We start from the raw sequence: 25272 nt of genomic DNA, 5'->3' as shown, positions 1-25272 counted from the left end.
CTAACTGCAATCAACCTAGCTACGTCAAATCATTGAGATTCTTCAGTCCCCTCTGACATCAACGACTGAAATAGATACGAAGGTAGGTAGGTAGGCAGGCAGGCAGGCAAGCAAGCAGATATATGGATGACATGGACAGTTCTTTACCTGCTCATCACTGGCATAAAGGAAGGATTTTGTGAGTCTAGAAAAGATTGAATTTTTATATACAAACCTTGTTACTTTTCCCATTTTCCTACTTTATCAGTAAGAACATAATTTTGCGTGTTTATTAAGGAAATAAATACTTGCTAGCTGTCACTACAACTTCCACAGAACCCATTTACAGGACTTTTTACATATGCATAGCCTTAAATTAATTGGTATGCAGGCAAGACTCCTTCCTAGTTTATCCCAGACAAACATTTTGGACCAAGTTATTTGTGGATATAAAACCAAATCTAGAAAGACATCAGTAGGTCAAAACAGCCTGTAAAATACCTTAATTTTCAATTGTTAGGCTTAATTCATTTCACTGACCTAAATTGTAGTTCAAAAGATTTGACAAGCATTGCTTTGAGAGATACAACCAACACGATTTTCATAAAACTTGGAATTCAGATTCACATTAATACTTCCAATCCACAGGAGCTCAGTTCATCATAATGTCCTGCAGACAGCTGAGCTCCAAGGAAACTGCTCTACATCTTATTGAAACACTATCATTAAGTAGCCTGAAGGTCTGCAGTCCCAAGTGTCATTGTGTGCAGCCTCCCCAGAAGCACCACACAGACAAATAGGACCTGACTACTTCTGGCCAGCCTGAAATGACTGGATTAATCCAGCATGAGCTGGATAACAAAGGTAACATCTCCTTGTAATGTGTTAGGAAGGGAGACTAGAGGGCAACAGAAATTGCAGTGGCAACAGTAATTTGGCCTCGGGAACAGAAGAAGTCAAAGCAATTGCCCAGGGCTCTGTGGGCTAAGTCATTGGTGGCTTATGGTGACAATCTCATCTGGAGAGCAAGGGACAACGGCACCTCAGGGCAGGGGTGTGTGCGTGGGGTGGGGGAGCAGCAAGAATACCCGACATGGATACCACGGGGAAGTGAAACCAGAGGAAAGCAACAACCGAGCACAGGGGGCCAGTCTTCCAGCCACAAAGCCAACGTGCTAATCACTTGCAATGCCTGTCCTCATCTGCCTCGCTGGTACCTGCGTGGTCAAAACTGGAATTGTCCGCTGTGTTCCCTTCCTCGCCCTACAGTTTACATGGAGCTCAGAGGAAGCTTAGCAAGTCTTATCCACCAGGACTGAGCTTATCAGCACACACTATTATGACAGAATTATGATGAGTAGGTAACACCTAGACAGTTTATAAGCATTGAAATCTAGCAACTGGATCTACTCTCTGCAGAATACATACTAAGTCAGGTTGTAGCAAGGACAAGGAGAGCACGTGTTTATTACAGAGTTTTGTTTCACTACACATATACTACATACACCACTACCTACACCAAGTCTATTTAAGCAACAGTTCAAAAGTAAAACACATTAAGTTTTTGAATTTATTTTAACTCAAGATTTTTTAGATTAAAGGTAATCTTTGAAATGAGGCTCAGGAAACTACATTGTCATAAGCAATTATCTAAAGGAAACATCTGAAAAGCACTACACTTTGGGAAATAAGCAAATAGTTATCTACACTTCCTTCTTGCCACACTCTTTTTTTGTTACAAAAATACAACTGCTTTACCTGTTTGTAAGTGCCACTGGATAAAATCGAAAATCTTGCATTCTTCCAACAAATTGCTCTAAACCTAAGGAAATATACCATAAATAATCTATTGAGCAGAAGGCAGCTTTGCACTGCATGAGAGCACCTTTAATTCAGCACTCAGAAATCTCTCTTGCACAATTACCCCTCCTGAATGAAACCATCTTGGGCCTGGACAAAACTATAGAGGGCAGTGACTTAATTTTTTTGATAAAAAAGAATGATTTATAATAACTTTATAAGAACATTTTGTACCTATCTCTTTTCTGATTAGAGAGGTGGCACAGGGATCGGCTCATTAGACAGAAGTAATGAGCCAGTCCATGTGCCACCTCTAATTAGAGAAGAGATACAGTAGGTACAACTGTACCTATCAATTTATACGATAAAGATAAAAAGCATTTTAAAATATTCCTTTCTTTTACATGATTATTAGCTATCCAGCATTCAGAATCAAAATCACAACAAAATACATTTCCAAATACAAGTTTTAAGAAATGGGGTACAAAATACTTTCTTGCCCAAAGCCACAATAAAGCTGTTTATGTGACATATATTTAGAAGTTAACTTCAAATTGTGCATGTTCCTGAAGAGCAATAGTAAGTGTTCTTACACGTGCAGAGCCAAGGATTAATGAAAAGCAACAAAACATGCCCCCCACCGTTCTTCAATGATCGTGTCATGATATAGTACATATAAAACTCTAGATGCAGATGAAGAATAAAACTCTCAGGCATTACTAGAGGCTGAAAGATTCTCATTCTGCCATGGTTTAAATGAGTATTGATAGAACTGAAGAACACAGACAGAACCCTTCGGCTCTGCTCCTGACTCTGCAGAGAGAGGAGTGTAGTCTAGTGGCCATGTACAATTCCATTCTGAAACAGTTCCCTATATTTACTCAGAAAAATTATGGGCAGAAATTAGTGGAATAAGTCACTTTATATACATGTTTTAGAGAATTCAGGAAAACCTACCTATATGCAGGAATACATAGACGTATGGTAGATGATCGTAATTTATTCTATCTTCCAGCCAGTCTTTTGAGAAAGCTAATTGAACAACAGGAATTTTCTTCTGCAGTAAGGTATTACTTCTCAGCATATAGATAACCTAAAATTACTCACACACTTCTTTTAACCACATCATGCATATTTTATTTTGACTATTCCAGTGCATTCCAATAAAGTACTTCTAGATTTACCTGTGAAGCTTTGTCCAATTTGCAGAGTACCATCAGCATCAGTATCTGCAACTGTTCCCATAAGAGTCCTTGAATCAAAAGGTGTGTTATCATCTTCCCAACCATTCAAGAAGAAACTAATTCGGCTGTGATGCACCTATAGAATCAATGTAAAGGGAAAAACACATGCTTTTATCATGCAATCACTTTGACTTCTCTACATTTTTTGTCTATCACAAATTAACTGATAACATTACCTCTGTTTGCTGTGTGTCTTTATTTTTGGTGCCTACTGAAAGCAGTTACCTCTTTTTCATTAATAGATCACCACTCAGATGCAGAGAGTATAAAATTTCCTCAGGGGTTAAATCAAAGAAGGAACTATGGCCCAGGGATCTGGTGGAGATGGAGGGGAAGAGAGGAAAAGACGGGTGGGCGTGTTTCACGAGGTACAAGGCTGGTTACAGCTCCATCACCACTTGGGGCCATGGGCACATGTTACAGCTGTCACAGCGCTTCTCGTACATCACTTCCAACAGGCCTCAAGGGGCTGCACACCATGCTCAGGACAACCAAGCACAGGCCTCTAATACCCCCCAAAACACCTCCCTAGCCCCAGCATGCTCCCTTCTACAAGGGCTGAAGGGAATGGTATAGGAACTGCCTACATCTGCTTTATACCCCACTGGGTAATTCCCTTTCATCAAGGGAACCCTTGGCTAGGAATATGCACTCAGCCAGCACCCCAGGGTACTGTTTTCTGCAAATGCTCCCTTTCCTGCCAATTCATTTTAAATCTGAGCTAACATTCAGAGAAATACTTTATGGCATTCTCCCAGCTACACAAAGTCACAAGATGTTGAGCTCTTACAAAGTTGGGGAGTTTTTTGCATTAGAAATGCTTAGATTTAGGTTACCCAAAATTAGAGGAAAAATTTAATAATAGGGATTGTCTTTCAGCCTCACATTATATGAAATTCAATACTCTCATTTAAAAAATCCAGGTCCACCCAAAAAGAAAACCAGAAGTATGGTGGCTATAGTCAGGTTCCCATTAATGAAGTTAATTACAGAAACTAAGTTGGACTTACCAAGAACTTTAATTTCAGGAAGTTTATTTGCAAAAAAAAAAAAAAAAAAAAATTACTTGGGTTTTAGCAATGTTTAGCTTGCATAAAGGTTTCTTCACGTTAGAACTTGGTAGCTTTAAAATTTTGGAACACCATTTTGCTACTGCCAATTTACAGAGCATTATTTTAATTTTGCAGATATGGATGCCTGTGAATCATGTCTATCAAGGCCAGTAAAACTAGAGCGCCTTAGCCCATCTTGACAGTCATGCCAATCAAAAGAAAATAAACCTGGAATTATTGCTTCCATAAGAACAATACCTATGTGAGGACATAGAAGGTTTGCAAGCCAGAATAATTTATTGCAAAAAAAGGAAAGACAGAACTTATTTACCAGTTAACAAAATACCAGCTTGAAAACCACAATATAAGCACACACAATACTACTCTGACAATAAAATCTTTCAAATTTCAGACCAAGATAAATGGACACAATTATCTATAAATCTGAGCTCAGATGATCAGCATCGGTGCCTTGGGCAACATGAGTCTATCAGCATTTTAAGAAAGAAAACATGAAATAATATGGAGGGGTTAGTTTGTCCTTTTTTTTTTCTTTTGGCTTCACACAAGATTGTACAAATGAATTTTTCCTCCTTAAACTGTACTTTCAAACATACACATGCATGCTGAGCTTTATTGCCATTTCCAGATTCAGTCAATATTTCCCAAATTTAGACAGGAATATTTATTGCCCTTCCACTGATGGAAATTTGAAGACTATTATCATAATTACTAAGCCTTGAGATTTGTTCAAAAAGTTATTGCATATGAGTTTCACTGCTCAAAATACATCTCTCCATTTTGAATTATCTTTTGTGTTGACACATCAATGACCTAAATACAACATTTTCTTTATTTAATTTTAATATAAAGCCCTCTAAACATCTGATGCCCTATTTGCAAGAGACTAAGTATACGTATATATTGTGGCTACATTGCATTTTTTTTCTGCATCACATTTTTTACAGCCTGTTACTGTCATTTGGTGTTTGACTGTTATCATCATAAAAGATACAGGCTTTTCTACTTTGTTATTTGTAGCATTATCTCATGTTTTACAACATCTTTGCACAACATGCCTGCACATGAAATATAACTAGTGAAAAGTTCTCAGTGGTATTAATGCATAAAAAAGAATGTGGTTCCATCTCTACTGTCTTTACCCAGCCAAAAGCTGATGAACAGCCAATTTTCCTTTATCACATTAGCACAGCCATGAGGGAAACACATTTGTTCTAGTCAGCTACACTAAAGATACTATTACCAATCTAACATATACATGTTTTATATCAGCAGTATTCTCAGAGTATGAGGGAGCCAACAATATATTAACACTAGCATGACAGTTTATTTAAGAAAAGAAAATTGTCTCTGTAGAGGGACAGAAGTTTGAAATGTATGGCTAAAGCTCAGTGTCACTGGTCTAATAAAGGTAATAATTCTTAAGCTTTCTTTATAGCAGGTAACACTCCCGTGGCAGCTCTGTCATATCATTCAAATAAAAATGTTGCCTCTTATAAGTTTAAGAGTACCTTTATTTTTAGTCAGATATGAAGCATGTTTCCTCTTTCCTGTTTCCACTGTAAAACATTTGTAAGGGGAATTCAGAAATGTGCACGCTCACCCCCATCAGCCTCTTGAAAACTTACTGTCTTAGGCACAGCTTTATAGGATCTAATTCTGCCTCCCCCTGTGGCAAGTAGAGTGCTCACCTCCATGCACCCCATACTAAAATCAGGGGGTCTATTTACGACTTAAGAGCAACAGAATCAGGCCCTAAGTAACCAGGTATTTTTACTTGTTGAAAATAGGTGACTAATGACAATTTTAAATCTCCCTCCCCCCTCCCCCACCACCAATCTCTTTGTATTAAATAGGATTTAGAATAGTTGGGTTTAATATAGCACATCCCCAAGGTAGCCCTAAGCACTTTACAATGCTGAATTGGATATCAGTAGTGCAGTGACTGTGTAAGGCAAAGGCAGCAGTCATTATGCATTTGGCAGTAGCTCAATGTAATGATCCCCCTGCTGGTTATTAAAGGGGGTATGAATATCTGACATGGGAGGAAAATGTAGGAGGGAAACCATGTGTGGTATAAAAAATCCCAGCGGCTCTCCATTGTGGGAGGAGAGGAGGTCTCAAAGTTTGGTGTCAGTTTAGACTAAGCTAAATAAGGGGAAAGGCTGGCATTGAACGGCCTGTTTGGTGTAGCTATTTCAGGTCTCCTGACTGTTAGCATTAAATTCCATACAACAGCACAGAACTAAAAGAATACTGTTCCTCATGACTAGGACAACAGGATTATTCCCCAGTTGTCCTTATTAGTAATGTTCAATAGGAATTTGCCCCAAGAGAGTAACAGGGGTAGGAAAGGTTGGCTTTGTGGTTGTGCAGAGCACAGAACCAAAAGCCTGGAACATCAGCACTCTAATCCCAGCTCTGCAACCACCTCACACTCCTGTGCTTCCCCATCTGTCAGATACAGCAAATCACCTTGCAAGGAGGTGGCAACGATTAGTTACCAAGACCCATTTGCTCTGAAACTACATCAGCGTCTGCCAACATAGAACCTAAAACCAACTCCAAGCAATGGAGAATCCATTTGATGGTGAACTGAGGTGGTGAAAGATACCAATACTCTTTCCTCTAATAGCATTCTTGGTATGAACTGGAAGAGTTTCAAAGATGAGAGGTACTGGGCCAAAGAGGTGAGAGGCAAGTTCCTTCAGTGCATCCCAAATTAAGCTTACGGTTCTCCAGCACAAGCAAATTGTGCACCAGAGACAGCAATACCAAATAAAAGCACTTCTTAGCCATGAAAGCTTTCCTGCCCTATGGGTCACAGTACTGCAGAATCACAAAATCACAGATTGGGTAAGGCTGGAAGGGACCACAGTGGATCATAAGGTCCAGCCTCTCTGTTCAAGCAGGGTCATTCCAGAAAACGTGTGGCACAGGATTGTGCTCATGTTATTGTTAATAAAATGAGACAGGTACAGAAAATATATTACAACTTTATTTTCTTACCTAAACATCTGTGATCTTCAGATCCTACCCAAGAAAATACAACAATGAAATTTAACATGAATTTTGCCACTTGGTTTGGATCATGGAGAACTGTCATGCAAACAAAAGCCACTACTTTCATATTCAAGTGCTAACAAAACTGCTAGCTTTGACTATGTTGCAGTAATCTGTGTAGTAAAAATGAAACATCACAGCCAAATACTCCACTTCAGAGCAGCTGCACTGGCTAAGGGACTATGGTAAAAAGCAGAAGCACCTTCACTGAAGAATACCGTGGGTTCTTTATTTCTCTTTTTTTAATACGCCTTGTATTGTACTGATATTTATAGGTATAATGCATATTGGTATACCAATGTATAAATAAAGAAATAGTATAACAGTTACGAATAAAGAGTATAATAGGTATCGTAAAAATATGTAGCAGTACAATAAAAAATAACAATCAGCTTTTTTCAGGAAACCAAAAAAGTCTAATATTCCTCATTATCAACCCAGAGGCATTAGAGATTTCAATACCAAGTAAAAGACACAGTTAAATTGACTCCACTTGATTGAACTACAATGATGCTTTCGAAGCCAAAGCCAGTTTGGGGGAGTTCTGAGACCACAATCTACAAAGTTTTGGCTGTCACGTAATAACACTCACATTTATTACCCTGCAATGTACACGTGTGATATCTGGCCCACTTAAGCAACATACACTTTTTCCTCACACGCATTAATCATCCTGTCATCAAAATGTCCTCTTACATACGTATCTAAAGGCAACCGAGACAATTTTACTCTCTTCCATGTGGAATTGAATTGCACCATTTCAGCCAAAATAAATGAAATACTGAACCTTTCTTCAGTGATCACTACGATCTTTGTGCATTAGTAAGATTTTTCCATTATAAGTTGGTCCTAATATCAATACTATCCATACACCTCATGGAAAATGATTTCTAATAAATAAGATAGGAAGAAGAGACATAGAAAAGAATCCTTTATGTTCCATTAAAAAAAAAATCCCTAAGAATTCTTATGTGTATCACAGCACAGCTAAAGATCACCAATCAGAGATCAAAGCTTCACTGCACTAAACGACACACAACCAACAGATGCAGTAGTCTCATTCCCAAATATTTTAATTTGTAATTAGTATATGCTTCAAAGACACCTGTTTTTCAGTTAGTACAACCTTCTCCTTTATGTTATCTTTCCTATTCCAATATTTACTGGCATGGGAAAGATTTATTGAAATATTAGGGATAAATTAAAGGGAGTTATTTCAAGACAACAGTAATCTCTTCCACTGGTTGAATATACATTTTTTTTACTCTTATTTATCATAGCTTCTAGTAACCGTAAAATACTTAATCTCAACATTTCCTTTCATTGTCTTCTAATAACTAGATCACAGTGTCTGGTAAGACAATTTAATAAACCAGAAGGATGGCTTCCCAGATGTGCAGGCCATAAATGAGGAGTTTCACCACAGACAGAACTCTGGCACCAAAAGTGAAAGGAATAAAAAAAATCTTTTCCAGTCATTAAAGCCAAATGATACCAACCCTTGCCTACTTAGTTTTCCAGCCAACTTAGTGATGGCAAGAACTTCAACTGCAACTTCAGCTCTTACAGCTATTCAGACCATCGCACAAAGTCTCAGATGGTAAGGGCAGGACTGACCAACACAGATAAAACAAGAACAAAAAATGCATCTTCCAATGCCAGGAAAATCATTACATCCATACATGTAATGGACACCACTGTTTTCAAATAAGATGAAAAAGGATCAGCTCAGGGATCTATCATATACACCTGACAGTGAACAAAATTATTCCAAAACCCAGATATCTGCACATTAAATTTAAAAAAAAAAGATTATTTTCAAATTAGAAATGTAAATTAAGCTAATTTGCAAATGCAAGTGGTTTTTTTTAAATTTAAAACTTAATACAAACTAAAACACAATGTCAGTTTCTCAAACACAAGAAAAAAAACCTCCCCCAAATAACAGAACAAAAAATAAACTGTAAGAAAACTCCAATAAGTCTGTTTTCATTTTCCTTAAAATAAGCCCTAATTGCACAGCAGGTGGTTACCCAGAATTCGAAATAAATATTATAAAGAAGATGATACACAATATGAAGAATTTTAAAATGTTATATGGGAAGCAATTAGGTAGCTATACAATTTATCTGTAAGGCATAAAAAAAAATGGGAGGGGAAAAGTTAAATTAATTTTCCAAATCAACAAGCTAGCAGGAATGACCCCTTCCTTTACTTGTCTTAAAAACTAAAGCAACTACAGAATCGACAAAGTTACACAGGCTTTACAGAGACGTAAATTAAAGCAGAAGTTAGCATAAATGATCTGCTTAATCATTCAGAAATAACAAGGAATCATAGATTATGAGAAATCAGGAGGAGCTGCAACTCATCCAACTCAAAAATTACTACACAACATACCATTACAATTGCTTACTGTTACTTAATTTGGTGTGGTTCTTATAAAAATTTCTGGCTAAACACACCTTGCTATCTGTTAAAATAATCAAGACTCAGAAAACCTTTTTTTCCTTTTAAATATATTGCAGATTTGCATCAGGAGCTTTCTCAATGAGTCCATTCTATAGAAACAGACAGTCTATTAACACATTTTCTCCCAAGGTGAGAAAACAGATTAAGGTTATGACCAAAATGACAGGCCTGTGGCTTCCTTGAATACTTTAATAGAGTCAACAAATCAGCAGTGGTCACTGATGACAACAGAGGAAAGAAGACAATAGATGGAAGGAGGGGAATTAGTGATGCTGCTATAATGGTCTAATCAGAAACTTGAGCATAAAAATCTTTTTCACCTTCAACCTGTCTAAATATGCTCTTTTTGCCTGCTCATATAAAGATATACAGCATATTCTACCACTGGGGGACATGTGGGTTCATGTATTTCCTCTGCAAAAGCAGGTGAGAAACAGAAGCGTAACAGTTAATAGAAGCAAGAGTAAAGGGCTTTTGCATATCAAACAGATGAGATGCACACAGGTATGTATTTCAGTATTTTCTTGAATAATTGCAAATCTTGCTGAAGCTGCAATTACAAAGGCTTCCACACAGCTTTAATATTTCATAAATGATTTTCTGTAAAGAGGAAAGGTCAGTGATATGGACTCACGCAAAAGAACTTTGGGGAAAAAAACAGGATGAAACCACTAGCATGAATCCAAGCTTACTTTCAGTTATCATTTAAGCAGAGCTAGTGACCAAAAATCACAATGCAGCATTTTATATATTTTTTTAAATCTGAGCATCTATGCGTCCCTAAATTGATGAATCAGAAATGGCAGACAACTTTCTGCCAGAATTCAACACCTTTCCTTACTGAATAAATTGCAGAGTTTACATACCTTGAACACTCATTTTAAAGGTTCCTTCCCTAGACCCTTTTTTGCCTTATTATCATTTTGCACTATTCTACTAATTTTTACTTCCCCTTTTTTTTGTCTACTATATTTACATTTAGTCCTTTAAAAAAACAACCAAGCAAAAAAGAAAAAAACCAACAGCAACAAAACCCCAAACCATGTGATAAATGCAGTGAATACAGGTGGGAGCAGATTCTGGCCCCCAAATACTATTTTTTCTCAAACATTATCACAAACAGGGAACAAAATAGTTTAAGCTGGGAAGGAGAGGGGCAGGCACTGATCTCTTCTCTCTGGTGATCAGTGATAATCCACGAGTGTGAATGGCATGAAGCTGTGTCAGGGGAGATGTAGGCCAGACACTGGGACAAGGTTCATCACACAGAGGGTGGTTGGGCTCTGGAACAGGATGCCCAGGGAAGCAGTCACAGCCCAAGGCTAACAGAGTTCAAGAACTGTTTGGACAATGCTCTCAGGCACTCTTGGAGCTGGTGCTGGTGCAGGGCCAGGAGCTGGACTTCTGTGACCTGTGTGGGTCTCTTCCAACTCAGGATATTCTATGATTCCATGACCCCAAGACCCCAAAACTCCTCTATTCCTCCCAAACCTTCAGGTAATCTAACAGCCACCTCATGACTGCTTTAGAAAATAAAGAGGTTCCCACAGTTTAACCTCTGCAGATGAGTCAGGAATCCACACCACTCTCAACCATCTTCTACTCCACACATTACTCACCAGCACTAGTACAGAGCTTGCTCCTACAGTCCCATATGGCTTAGCTGTCCTTACAAAGTACAAAATGCAGCCTAACACAAATTTAAAACCTCAGCTGAATGGATAATTCAAGAATAAGAACTATCGCAGTGATAATATTATTGCTAGAGATGTTTGAGCAGATGTATTACATACATCAGTCTCCTGTGGTCTTCCTTTTCTATTTTTCCCTCTCTCAGAGACAAAGCTTACAACATTTAAAATAAAAAGAGTTCATTTTTAGTGTTTTGCACTTTACATTTATTTTTTTTTTTAATCTGGGATAAAATCTGAGACAACAGAAGGAACTTGGCAGATCTAAAGCTTGGCAAGAGACAATGAATTTATGTAGCAAACATATGAGAACAAGGATATGTCAGGAGGAATTTGTCTATGAACTTGTTCTTAAACAGACCAAAAAAGACACTAATAACCATGTTAATAGGGACAGGGGGTTTGTGGGAGGGAGGGCTGTGGAAACTAAAGAATAATATCCAAGAGGACAAGCCAGCTCAGACAATTTATCTGCATAACACTTGACAGACAAATGGCACATTCTGTACCAACAAAAGAACTGCCTGATGAGTTTGCCAGTGAGGTTAGTGCTGCTCCAGCTACACCCTGTCACAATTTCAAATCTTCAGTCTGTTTTTAGTCTGTTTGCCCAATAGCAAAGGCACACATAATAAAATCCATTTCATCTGTTCTTATTAAATGATTGGTTCACATTTCTAAATTCCTCTCTTTCCATATTCAAATACTATGCTACCTTCAAATGGCAAAAAATGTAGCTTTTAAGCTGTAAGAACTCTATGCCCCCAGGTAAACCCAAATTCACCCTTCTGTATTTTAAGCCTTTAAAGCAATTTAGCTGCAAGTCTGAAGGAAAAGAATAGAAGATAGAGGCAAGGTGCAACTCTGGCTACTACGGAGGTTTCAATGTGATGCCTTTCACACATCTTTGGCTCTCATGACAAGCAGCATTTTACAGGAAGTAAGCACAGAGTGCTCAAGGCTTTTCACTGCCACCACTAACATAAGTAACATCATGTCCAGGGACTTTATTATGATGATTTTCAAAAAGAAGGTACTTAAGTTACCACCCATGGATTAGCGGAAATTTCTTTACTTTCAATCACTCCATCATTTTTACAAGGAAGACCTGTCAACATAGCTCTAGGCCAAGATTCATTATGTAACTCTTGCCAAAACCACAGTCAACTCTGTCGTCTCACCAAAACACATCAGTCTACCTGAAATATGCAACTAGAAACGTTTTAATTTAAGTATTTTATTTTTTATTCTTTCATATCAAAATTCAAGGATGTTGCAATCCTAATCTTCACTGAGAGACAGAATTTAAAAAATCTCCCTTTCAGAACCTCCTTAAGCTCTATAGGAAAATCACCTTTTCCTTTAAGAACAGAAACTGTATTTGTGAGTCGAAACAATATATGTACAAACTATTTGGTGTTAAATCACTGATTTTTTTTTTCTTCAAAGTCAGGATGTTCCTTTAAGCTGACCAGGAACCCACAGAGGGAAATGGTTTGAAATAATTCAAAAGTTGGATTTTTCAGTATGTTTCAAATGAAGTTTCAATGTATATAAGTTCACCATAAACAGGATCAACTAACCAAGTCAAGGATTGAAACTCTCTTAACCCAGGTTATTTTAGAACTGTTATGAGAAATTAGAAGGGAAGATGCCTTTCTTTGCAAAATTTATAGGGATGCTAACACACATCAGTATTTGATGACACTGTGCACAATCTTGTTGCAGAATCCAGAGGACTTTAACTTTCACTAACATAATAGGGTAAGAACACCTGTGCTGACGGTATTTCCCTTCAGGCCAGAAAACCGATAGAATACCAGAAAAACATTCCAAAGGGAATAATACTTTTTCATCTTTGCTTACATCCTCTACCTCTTTTTTTTTTCTTATCCTCTTCTTGTTAGACTTTGACAGACACTTTTCCAGAAGTTCCTGATAAAAAAAATTCCTTCATTAGATAGCTTTTGAAATTAAAACTGCCTAAATGGGAAAAAACTACCATTTTTAAAACACTGAAATTGACTCATCACAACATTCTGTCCAGAGATAACAAGTGGAGTGACTAGTACTTCAGCTGTGTATTTATTTAAATGTAGACATACACATGCAGTATTAAGAAGGCAAAAACAGGATATGAAATAAACATAAGGCATCAGCTCTAAGCTCACTGTCAAGAATATACCAAGGCTTCTAACCACAGAGTTCAGCTGAAGGTAACTATCTGTCAAATGTAATCTGTGCAAGTGAATATGCTTAAGCTGGTGCTATGAATCAACCAAAATTGCTTTGGTCTTATTGACATTCACTTGCAAGAAGTTGCAGCTCATCCAGTCCAATAGACATCTGACAACACCAAGAGTGCTTCAGTGACAGAAAGCTTTAAATATAGATGCAACTATCATCACAATACACATGGAACTAAACTTTATGATCCCTCATACCATCTTGAGAAACAGGGCATCAGCTGAATGCCATAAGACCGCATGGTCATCCTCTCTGCCTGTTACCAATTCCTGCAGTTAACAAATCACTACAATTTTAAAAAGAAAAAGAGAGAATACAGACTGACAGAAAAAGACCATTCAATCTTCCACCAATGTCCCATTAAATGTCTCTCCAAAATCCACTTCTGCCATTATTAACTTTGTTCACCTTTTAAAAATAAAATGCCAGATCCAAATTTGTTCAAACAGTTTGCCTTAGTTAAGGGCCAGAGATCCAGCTATTATAATCTGCCTACAGCTTCAGCAATGTCATTTTACACCTGCCCAGATTCAGATATCAAATATGTTAAATTTACTTTCTTCCTCATGTCTGTTCTTTACACCTTGAAACAAGATGTCTGATAACACATGTATGTGGGAGGTTGAACAATAAAGCAACTTGCACAGAGGGTCCCAAAAGAAGACACAATTTGCGTCCTAAATTTGCAGAAAAGAAAGGAATACCACCTGCAACCATGTATGTGTTTGTTTCACTCTTGTATCTCAGAGAAATCCTGCCATTTTAGCAGTAGATGTTCCAGCACAGCACAGTGTCTTTTTTTAAAAGATTTTCATATATCCACACCATCTACATGAGTTGTTACATACCCCCATGCTTGCCTTTCCCAGCTCCAGCTTCTCTTGCCACACAGTGAATTGAAATCATCCCAGATTCACAAACAGATAAAAGAAGTTGGGAAAGAAAAAATATGTCTACTATATACAGCTTTCAGCCAATGTTTAAGGGGATGCACAATGTGTTTTTGGGGAGAAGAGGGGAGAAAGACTCATGCCCATGTTGAGCACACTAAATGCCCACACTGAGAAATCCAGTGTGAGAAAAACCAAGAGACTTGAGGAGGAAGAAACCTCATCAGGGGACCACAGCAACAGAACTATCTTAAAACAGAAGGGCTGGAGAGGATAAAGGGACAGTAGAAGAAATGGTAAAGAACTGCAAAGGGGAAGGAAAAAGCATAAGGTCGGGAGGGGCAAGTTGTCTCTTTGCCTTTCCTTCTTTTGCCTCAGGCCCATATCGGCCTTTTCTTTTCTTGACTTAACTGGGATGAATTTTAATTGCAGGCTCTCTACGTGTTTTATACACTATGTACTCTCTACTTGTGTGGAGTGGATTTCCCATTCATCACAGGATTGCAGGCAAAAACCCCAGGAGCATTTTGCTTTCCTTCAAAGTTAGCTTTGCTAAAATCAATAACTTTAGGGCTGCTTCTCCATCCAGCCCAAACCCCCACCCCACAACCATTTCAAATTTCATGATTTTTGATCATTTGATTTTGCTTCTTGTCTCCACATACAGATTTATATTTACAGCTTTTCTATAACTGTGACAATATTCTCCACTGCTTCATTAAGAGTATAAAGACACCAACCTTACAGAAACAGCAGAAACATGCTCTCATTTGTAGTTTGAACACAGTTCATATCATAACCAATCTCTAACAATCTCTCTCCCTACTGTCTCCTCTTCAACACACCAGCACTCTTTAAATCAAAGTTCTGGTTTTCTTAGGGACCTTTATTTGTCTTAAATACTTTTATGGCTAAGGCTTTTTTTTCTGACTAACAGCAAGTCTGGTACAACAGCCAAGAATCACAACTACATTAAACTGTCTTTAGCTTGCATGCAAACCACAAAACTTAGGGTTTTTTTAAAAAGTAGTTAAAAAAAAATTAAATGGAGGGGATGAGAGCAGGAGTGATTCCTACTGCAGATGGAGTATCATCCCTCAGCAATATTGTTACATCTCTTTCAGCTTAATATTAGCTCTCCCTTCACTGAAACTGTGTATCTTGGCATTTTAAATCCCCCTTCATTTTCCTGGTTGTCTCTCTTATTCCAATAATATCTTTCTTATCCTTGAAAACATGTCACTCCCATTCAGCAGTCTTATTACATATGCTCCTAGCATTTGTATAAAAGATATTTAGCTTTTCTCTTTGCCCTCCTTTTCTTTTTCACTATCTCCTACAATGTTAATCCCTTCTCAGTGGGAAATGGTTTTCCTTCAATCCAAGTCTTTCTTTTCGTGCATAGATCCACTAGTTCAGCTCAAATTCCCCAAAGAATATAAATTAAAAAAAAAAAAAAAAGGGGGGGGGGGGATGTAAGGGGAAAGGGGGAAATGAACCCAGGAATCCTCCTGAAACATTTAACTCTGTTCAAGCATAAATGATTTATTAATATACATTTCCCCCTAAACAGCAAAATCAAAAAGCAACAGGAATGCAGACTGATCCATAAGGCAGTTTACAAGCTTAAGAAAAACTAATAGCTATTTCATGAATAAAGCCTCCGAGATGCAGAAATGCAAGTGACAGCAAGCAGAAGGATCCAAAATAAGAAACATTAAAGTTGCTCATTTTTTATATGGGGTAATTCTAGTACTGTATTAAAAACTGAGTGATGCAACCCATACTCAATTATCTGATAAACCAGGCTGGAGACAAAGAAAGATCAATGTGAAAAGAGACAGCTTTTGAAGTAATCTGTATTTTTAAAGAATCGGTATTTTAAAAACTAAACACTGCTTTAGAATCAACATTGAATCAGAGATTAGTGATCCCTTTGCACAGAGTAATCATTCTAATTTTAGATTGGCAATTTTCACTTAATCTTTTGTTGACCAGTACTTTGAAAGTATTTCAGTAGTATGAAGTAGCATTAAAATGGTTAATTACAGCTGTGCCACTTTCTACCCCAGCCAGCACTGCACATTTCCTTTTTTGCCAGTGTTAGTAGAGCTGTATGAATCTGTTACTGATGCCTCAGAACAGAACAAACACATCGGGGCAGGGGAGTGGCAGAAAGAAGCCAAGAGTGCAAAACTGCAAACATAGATTCTGTTAGAAACTAAATTACAAATTAGCTTTGCTACAACTACTGTTTTAACCGTTGATCAAACTCTATTCTTTTTACACTGAAAGCTTTAACAAGTGACACCTGTGCTGTCAATGACATCCAAACAAAAATACATGAGAGGATCCTAGTCACCAAATCTGAAAATGCATGAAGAACAATTGCTTTCTTGCTGCATAGTTACTCTATTTTCCCCCAATCACAGAAGAAATCAGATCCAATATTCAACGATCACTACAGTAACATGAAAAGAGACAAGTATTAAGGATTCAACAAGCTGCTTTATAGTAGCTAAAACAGCTACACAGACTTGCCACAATTAATTGAACCAAAAGGTCAGAAAGTACATTTTAGATAATCTCATAACAGTGTATATTTTCTCTCTGCCCCCTCCATTTAAAATACAGCAAAACCACTGATTCAGAATTTTCACAAACTACTTGTGATCATGTAAATTAGGGATGAGATGGGGATATCGAATGAAATGTCCCTTCTGAATAAAGTCTTCTGCTTCACTAGTCAAAGAATAAGCAGATACCTGCACAAATGAGGGGAGCGGTTACTAATATACAATTATTAACCTTTTATGACACTATCAGCTGCATAATACATTTTAGTCTTTTAAACTTATTATATCTGAAGATTTTGCACCATTTTACACCACTCACTTACTATGACTCCTAAGTCCTTCCCAAATTTAATGCAAGAATACACTGGTTCTACAAAACAGAGCTGAACAGCTCTGCTGGGACTGAAAAGTTGAAAATCCACTCCTCTGTCTGTTTTGGGGGATAATTTACATAAGAAGAAAGCAATTATTCTTGCCCTCTGAATGCCCTGCCACAAAAAGTTCCATGTATCCAGTTAAGGGATTTTTGCAAATAAAGTCTCATCTCTTCTTTCAGGGCTTAGTTTCCTTTCATGGTCAAGGAGCCACAAAAGTCTGTCTTTGATTCTTTCCATATTCCTCCCCACAACCTTACTTCAGGCCTTTCCCTCCTCCTCTGTGCCCTGCTTTTTTCCATCCATCACAAAGTCCTTTAGAAATGGTCATTCAACTACTCCTTTGTACTTTAACTCTCCAACACTCTTTTTGATGGCAATTCACTGTAAGCTTCAATTTTCATTTTTCATAATAACTGCTTTTTTTCCAGAGTTACTAAGCATCTTAGCAGCCAAGCTTTGCCACAAATCTAAACTGTGCTGTTAATTGCACACAGACTAAAACGGACTTTGGAGGACAGTGTTTTGGTAGCTTGTTGTCAGTAGTCTATTTTTGGAAAAAGGTAAATGAAATTGTTTATCCAGCAGCTCCTTCAACGACATTTTGCTAGAGGTGGGCCAGGAGACGACCAGGGGAGGCTGCATATACAGTTCATAGTGATGTCCTGAGCACTTTAGAGTACAGGCTTCATGTTAAGGCACAGAAAAGCCAGGAAGATTACTGAACAGCACAGATGAGGATATCAATAAACACAATTTAAGGAAAAGGATAAAGGCCCTTCAAACATAATTGAATGCACTCAGAAGTCCACCAGAAGAGTGGCAATGCAACCTGTTGCATGCATAATTCCCTGACTTACAGACAAGAGGTAGATACATAAGGCACAAGTAAGTAGTAACTAGAGAAGCTCAGAAAGACAACAGACTTTTTCTTTTGAACAGTCCTGATTCGAAGGACCACACAAATCTCATGGGACATGGTCATCAAGCTGGAAAGAGAAAGGCACATAGCTCTCAGTACTGAGGATAAATCTTCAAGGGTAAGAATTTCAGCGTAAAGAAACAGAAGTCTGAAGTTCTGAAATGTCAGAGTAGGAGCAATGTTGATGGTTTATTCTATGCTGCCACTGAATATCATATCACGATATGCTTAGAGGTGCCATGAGAATGAACCTCACAAGATAGATAGGCCATCTACAATCAGGCAAGGATACACCTAAACACCACCAGAAAGGAGAGAAGAGGTGTTTGAGAGGAAAATATTTTGGCTTTTATTCAGGAGGCAGAAGATAAAAAGCCAGTGCCATTCCTTGAAATGCTGCCAGTATCACAAAGGGTCAGACAAGCAAGGCTGCATGACTCTGCACACAAACAGTGCTTGGAAGAAGGGATTTAGGTCAATTCCAAATTGAAACCCTTTTCTAGAACAGATAGAATTAAAGGTGGGTCAGCTGCTCCTATACCAAAATAAAGGCAGTTTATTTGTGTATCAAGATGGGAAAGAAACAGAAGGTTGGGGGAGAAAAATCAGGTATCTAAACCAGAAATGTCCTAACTAAGCATTGCACATAGACTGTAAATGATGACAAAATAAATCGGTCTTTGAAATCTAAAGCCCAAAATGTTTGAACCTGAATGTCAGGAATTACAAAGATCAAACCACTGAAAAAGTATTATTATGCCGTATGCCTTAAAGAAAGCTCAAATTTTGATAAAGTAAGTGAGCTAATTGTATTAAAACATATTACAGAGCTGGTATTTCATCCCTTTTAATTTAAAAAAAAAAAAAAGTACATTCAGATTGAATGGAAGATCAGAAAAGAAGCAGAAACAAACAAAAAAAAAAACACCCACCCTCTGACCTATTTTCAATTAACCCTGCACAGAGCAAAGAACAACATGGAAATTAAAGTTATAGACACGATGCATGAAGAGCTCTTCGACCATTTCTTCTGAGAATCCATCAAATCAAGTCTGTACTGGACGAATTGGCTGGAAAAGCACATGGATTAATATTGTACGCGAGAAAAGGCAACATGACTTTTGTGGAAGGAAATCAAGATCCCATTTGAATTCTTTGAAGTAAAGATGCATCTGCGTAAGAAGAACTGACCAATATAATATACTAGCTTTCTAGAAAGATTTCAAACTTGGGAGAGATTAAATGGTCACATTTCACACAGACTGTAGTTTATCACTAACTCCAACAATCTCTGCTATCTAACATTTTGTACAGGCTTGAAAAGTGAGGTGAAAAAAAGATGGAGTGAATACACACACACAATAAAAGTCAAAGCTTACTTCAAAGGTACAGATGATCTCAAAATTGTTAAGGAACCGTCAGTAAAGCAGTTGACTAAATGTCTTGCTAACCACAAGGTAGCAGACAAGAAAAATATTCCTCACTAAATTCTGAATAGTCACTGCTCCAAGTCATCTTGGAGTCACTATATAGAGTCCCTCACTAATGAGCAAAACGGAAACATTTCTCATTGAAAAAGAAATTAAAAATAAGCCCACAAAACTTTATTATTTAGAAATTTACAATGCAAAGTGTCTGGGAAAACAAGTGGAGTTCTGTCCCTTGCCTCCTCTAATAACCCTAAAAGGTTTTGAAAAGATCGATGACGATGAACAAAATGCAGAATGGCTTCAATATAAGAAGAAATCTCATTTATAAACTATTTTAACATTTGATAAAGTTCTAGAATCAAAATATCAAAAAGTATGAGAACGATAAAGAGAAAGAAACTGGCAAAAGAAATAGGCAAAAAGAAGTTGACAGACGGCAGATATAAAATAAAGAACAATTTCATACAGCCATAATTCCCTATGAGGAACTCACTGCCAAAACACTCCAATGTTAAAATAATACATATTTATATATATTTTAATATATTATTATAGATTTATAATTATCTACAATTATAGATATGCTAATTTATACATTATAAGAATAATAATTAGACTATTAAACTAAAACCAGGTCAGTTAGTGACTATTCAAGACAGTCTAGCTTAAGAAGCTTCAAAACCCACTGATTGTCAGAAAATAAGTCGATGATACATCTAAAAGAAAGTTGTTCCTATTAACGTACCCTTCTTTCACACTCCAAGACAGGCTATCTAGACAGCTATCAAACAGACAGAGGAGTCCTTAAATTATGCAAAAATTACAGCATTATTGAGCTAAGACTCTGGAATGAGATACATGCGCAGGAGGAGTTCCTCCCCCTCTTCCATCCCAGAACTTTCTACTTTCCACACAAGCTGACAAGCTGTTCAGAGCCAGGAAATATTCTTTGCTTCCATGAGAAAATGATACATGCAAAGTCTTACAAGATTCCCCCTCTGGAGTGCCACCAGCACACACAGACTTTGTGTTGTACAAGATCTACACATGTAATTTATGTCACCCTCCATTTGTTGCACACACAGATGTTAACGCAAGATGTAAGACAGAGTTCACACATAAATAATGGAGGTAGCACAAAGGACAACCTGAAAGTTTCACCTTCCATTTCTTGATCAGACTTCTGATTTAAGTCTGTCTTTAAGCAATAAAAACCTGAACCAAATGTAGAAATTACTTTTAAAAAATAAACAAAGCCCCCCAAACAAACAACCCCAAAAACAATCAAACAAAAAAAAAACAGGAAAACAAAAGCTCTTCTATTCAGCTGTATTCATGAAGTTTTTAGACTCATCAAAAAAATTTCCAAGTATCTTGTGAAAATATTTACGTAACTTGCATAGCATAAAGAGGAAATTGTTCAGTATTTGTGATCCATCTTTACCAGCAAAGATGTTGGAATCAGTTGCCTGTTTTCTGCTCACACACTCTGCGTGCCAAGAACTACCTGCTGGAGGACCTTCTGCCCACATTGCAAAGGGTGTGCTCTAAATGGTGATACTCCACTGTACAATTTCAAGCTTGGTCTCTCCAGAAAGGAATCAAATTGAAGCATATCAATAGGACTCTTCAGTAAAACAAAACTCAAAATAGACAGAAGGCAAACCTGTACCTGTACACAAAACTGACAATGTAGATGTACCCAGCAAGTCTCCACTTAGTGCAGCATACCAACAGCTATGACAAGTACAAGGGACATTTCCAAAAATCTCATAGTTTCTCCCCACACAATTCAAGGGACACAAAAGTATCTGAGACCTGCAGAACAGTAAAACTTTTGAGAATAGGGGAAAAATAAGAAGAAAAAAATTATTCTTAATGGAGCGTTTTCACTATTAAAAATACAATTTAATTGGCAGCAACTTATTTTTGTATAACGAAAGAAACTGCTTGCAAAGCAAATTGGAGATTAATGGTTTTCAAATTTTGAAACTCTCCAAACAAACAAGACATAGCTTCTGCAAAACATTCAGTACTATTTCCTCCCAGCATTGGCCATACAAAGGCTTAATTCTGTTCCTACCATATATAAAAGAGTCTAGGAAGATTTCAGTGGTATTTGCAACTGCAATTACAATAAACATTTGCAATTTCCAGAAGTGAAATCAAGATGACATTGACAAAACCTGTATTTTAGGCATCCTCTGAAATTAAAATCTTAGCCCACGTGAAATTCCTTGCCTTGTGTTCCAAGGCAGCCGTTAGACTGCAAATTTAAATCTACAAATATATTCAAACTCATATTCAGGCAAGAAAAGAAGTAGTTTAAGAGACAGCATGAGTAGAATCAGTCATCTGGGAAACACCCTGTTTTCTCAAGAAGCTGAAGTTACAACAGAGCTTTCAAATTTACACAGTTTGCATCCTAATACCCACAGAACAGGAGGAGAAGAGGCAAGAACCATAGTAGGACCTCTGGATGCAGGAAAAAAGCAAATTTTACAGATATCAAAGAACACAAGGCTGCATGTCCAGCAGCAGTACCTGAATGACCTGCAACAGCAGCAGAATAGATGCTGAAGCAGCTCCATGCTCATTGTGTCTGTGAATAGTTCTTTAAACACACACTCAAATACATGACAAACTGTAACGTGTGCTTGATTTCCGCTGTCTGGTGGGAGCAGAGCACCAGCCATATGGATAGACTGTATCCTTACAAATATTTTCAACACTCAATTGCAATTAATAGATAAGCTCCCAAATGCAGAATTAATGCAAACTCTCCACTCCCTTCTCGGACCTGACAAACTACTCTTAATAGCCTAGTAAGTGATGACTTCAAAGAGGAGATCAAAGTGGTTTGTTAAATCAAAATGCTTTCTTGCTTTCTCATGTCCTTATTAAACTTAGGGACTATACAGTTTAGAACACCCTGTATTTAGTAAGACATACACAGGGAGTGCATAGAATAAATGTTTGCCTCCCTGCTTTTAAGTCTCAGGTTCTTCACTTATAAAATAAACTGTAAAGTATTCAAAAACTAGTGCAGAAAATAAAAGGATTTCACAAATTGGAAAGGACAAGTTTTCTCTTGATAGTCAAACAGTTATGATGTAAAGCGGTCTCATTAAATCATAAGTACTTTAACCTTTTCTTGAAAGAACTGGAAGATTTAAAGATTTATAAAGAAATTTTGCCTAAACTAGGAAATGACTCATATTTGACATGTATTGAAATGATAATGCTGATTTCAATAGGCACTCTAAGAGCATTTTCCTCCCAGGAGAGTAATTCAGTCACGGTTACCTCTCTGCATTTAGATTTTAAACTTACTTTGCAAAGCTTTTAATGTGCTACAGTCTGCCAAAACATGGCAGTGTAACACAGATATGATCAGGCAAAATAAAGGCTAGCAAAAAGACTATTTTTATAATTGCAGACACTAAATATGAAACAAAAACATCCATCTGACATGTTCTCAAAGAATCTCCTGTTTCAGCAGCCTCATCTGTATCTGCAAATTCATGTTTAAACTCCACTCTTCTTAATTGGTTAAATAAATTCTGAAGTACGAAAGGAAAGTGAAAGTCTCTTAACACTGAAACTGAAAAAGAAAATACACAATGGTGCTGCTGTTAATAAGTAGAATAAATCTGATATTGGTTTCACTTGGCAGAGATAATATGGCACACAATTGGTCTTAATTATGCTGAACTTTTTTATTTCTTTAGAAATTAAGATTTTAAGATGCCAATTTTTCTGAGCTTTCACTTCAGTGCATATTAGATTCTTTTAAGTTAAGGCTATATATCTTTTGCCCCAGAGTGTACCTTCAGAATTTTTGCTAATATGTACCTAAAAATATACAGTGAAAAATTTCATTAAACCAAAATCAAACACACAGAAGGACACAAAAAATTTCAGAAGACTGAAAGACTTGATCCTCACCAACTCAAAACAACTAGAACAATAGAAAATTTTGTGACGAGTTTCAAGTTCACTATGCATTTTGTAATAGCAATTTTATTTCATGCCAGTTCCCCTGGTCTTTTAGGTCATGCCATTTTTCCTGTATGACATCTTACTGTTTCCCTTTCTGATTGTCTGTTACCAGCTGCTATGAAAGGTACACTCTTAATATTTCTGCCAAGATCCTCAACAAAAATAAAACACAAGACTGGTCCAAGGGCTAATTTTCAAATAATTCAGTTGGTTTTGTGCCTGCCCCCTTCCCAGGATTATAAGCAAGTTCCTTTGAGGAGTATCTATTGCAACCCTTCCCATGCGCATACCCTTTGACCCTTCAGATTCTCATAGGTTGTCACATCAACCTGATAGAGGAAATCTGACACATTTACTTTGCCTGAAAATCAGCTTTCTCATCAAAAAAAAGCTAAGAGGTTAGACAGTGATGAGCTGTCTATAGGAAATCCATGCTGCATTTTTATCCCCTTTTTCATTTAGCTCCACATCTTTATCTATTTCTTCCAAGATCTTTTCTAAATCCTCATACGCCACTGTATCATGGCATGGGTCTGCACTGCCAAGATCCCTTTGCCTTCCTCTTGGTACATGCTTTGGCTGGGCTGGAGGTAAATTTTTTCACAAGACCCTGTAGGGTGCCATGTTTCAAATTTGGGGCTAAAACAGCATTGATAACACATTAGTAATTTACTTATTGCTGAAGAAAGCTTGCCCATTGTCAAGCCTTTCTCTTTTCCTAGTTGAACTCCTCATCCCACCTCAGCAGTAAGCCAGGGTTGTACCAAGAAACTGGGAATGGAGACATCTGGGACAAAAAGATATTCCTTACTCACGCTCAGCAATAAAAACTAGGGTAGAAGAAGAAATGTGGGGAGACAGAAGTTTTACTTCCAAGGTAGTCTGCTGCTCAGAAATCGGATGGGCACTGGTCTGCTTGTGGGAGGTGGGGAGTGATTGCCTTTACCTCATTTGCTCTCCTCCCAGTCCCTTTCTTTCATGAGTTTTTCTCACTTTACCTCTTTCTGTTATCTCCCCTGTTCCACTGGCAGGGAGAGGAGGGCCCAGGTGCTTGGCTGCTGGCTGCCATCAACATGACACCTTTCCTAAATAGAAGCATTATAGCTCTATCTCTGACTGGTAGCTTTGTCAAAGGATTTTATGTGCCAGTTCTTCCAGAATTTTTGGACAAAGACCATGTGTTTGCAGCAGCATGTACACTTGCAAATTCATGTTTCTACTCTTTATGATCACTTTTGTTTCCATACATTAATTTCTGTTACCCTGATTAGTTTTGCTCTGTGACTCCTGAAAACAGGAGTTTTATTTTTTAATTATTTATCTATTTATTTATTCTGGTGATCTTACTCAAATCATCCCTTATCTCAAGCACAGTACCTTTCACTGTACACAGTATCTTTCAGTGTACACAGGCCTTGCCTTCGCACACAAAAAAAAAAAGTAAGTTTTTTTACCATTTGACAGTCTAATTCTTATCAACCACTTTATAGTTTTATTTCTGTGCTACAT

The 25272-nt window shown here is 37.4% G+C and overlaps 1 protein-coding gene across 1 annotated transcript in view; it reads right to left on the bottom strand.

Annotated features, from left to right (window-relative positions):
* Positions 1 to 25272, bottom strand: part of USH2A (usherin) — a 380780-nt gene that overhangs the window by 341189 nt on the left and 14319 nt on the right. Inside the window, exons 4-5 of the mRNA XM_066178272.1 lie at positions 2964 to 3099; positions 1738 to 1801 (exon numbers count right to left, since the gene is read on the bottom strand). Coding sequence (XP_066034369.1) covers positions 1738 to 1801; positions 2964 to 3099 — 200 coding nt within the window. The remainder of the gene's footprint in view (positions 1 to 1737; positions 1802 to 2963; positions 3100 to 25272) is intronic.

This window comes from Chamaea fasciata, unplaced genomic scaffold (genome assembly GCF_029207755.1).
Source record: "Chamaea fasciata isolate MVZ Bird 193981 ecotype frontalis unplaced genomic scaffold, bChaFas1.0.hap1 SCAF_3, whole genome shotgun sequence".
Lineage (NCBI taxonomy): Eukaryota > Metazoa > Chordata > Aves > Passeriformes > Sylviidae > Chamaea > Chamaea fasciata.
The sequence above is the reverse complement of the archived record's forward strand: the minus strand, read 5'-3'. Positions and strand labels throughout refer to the sequence as shown.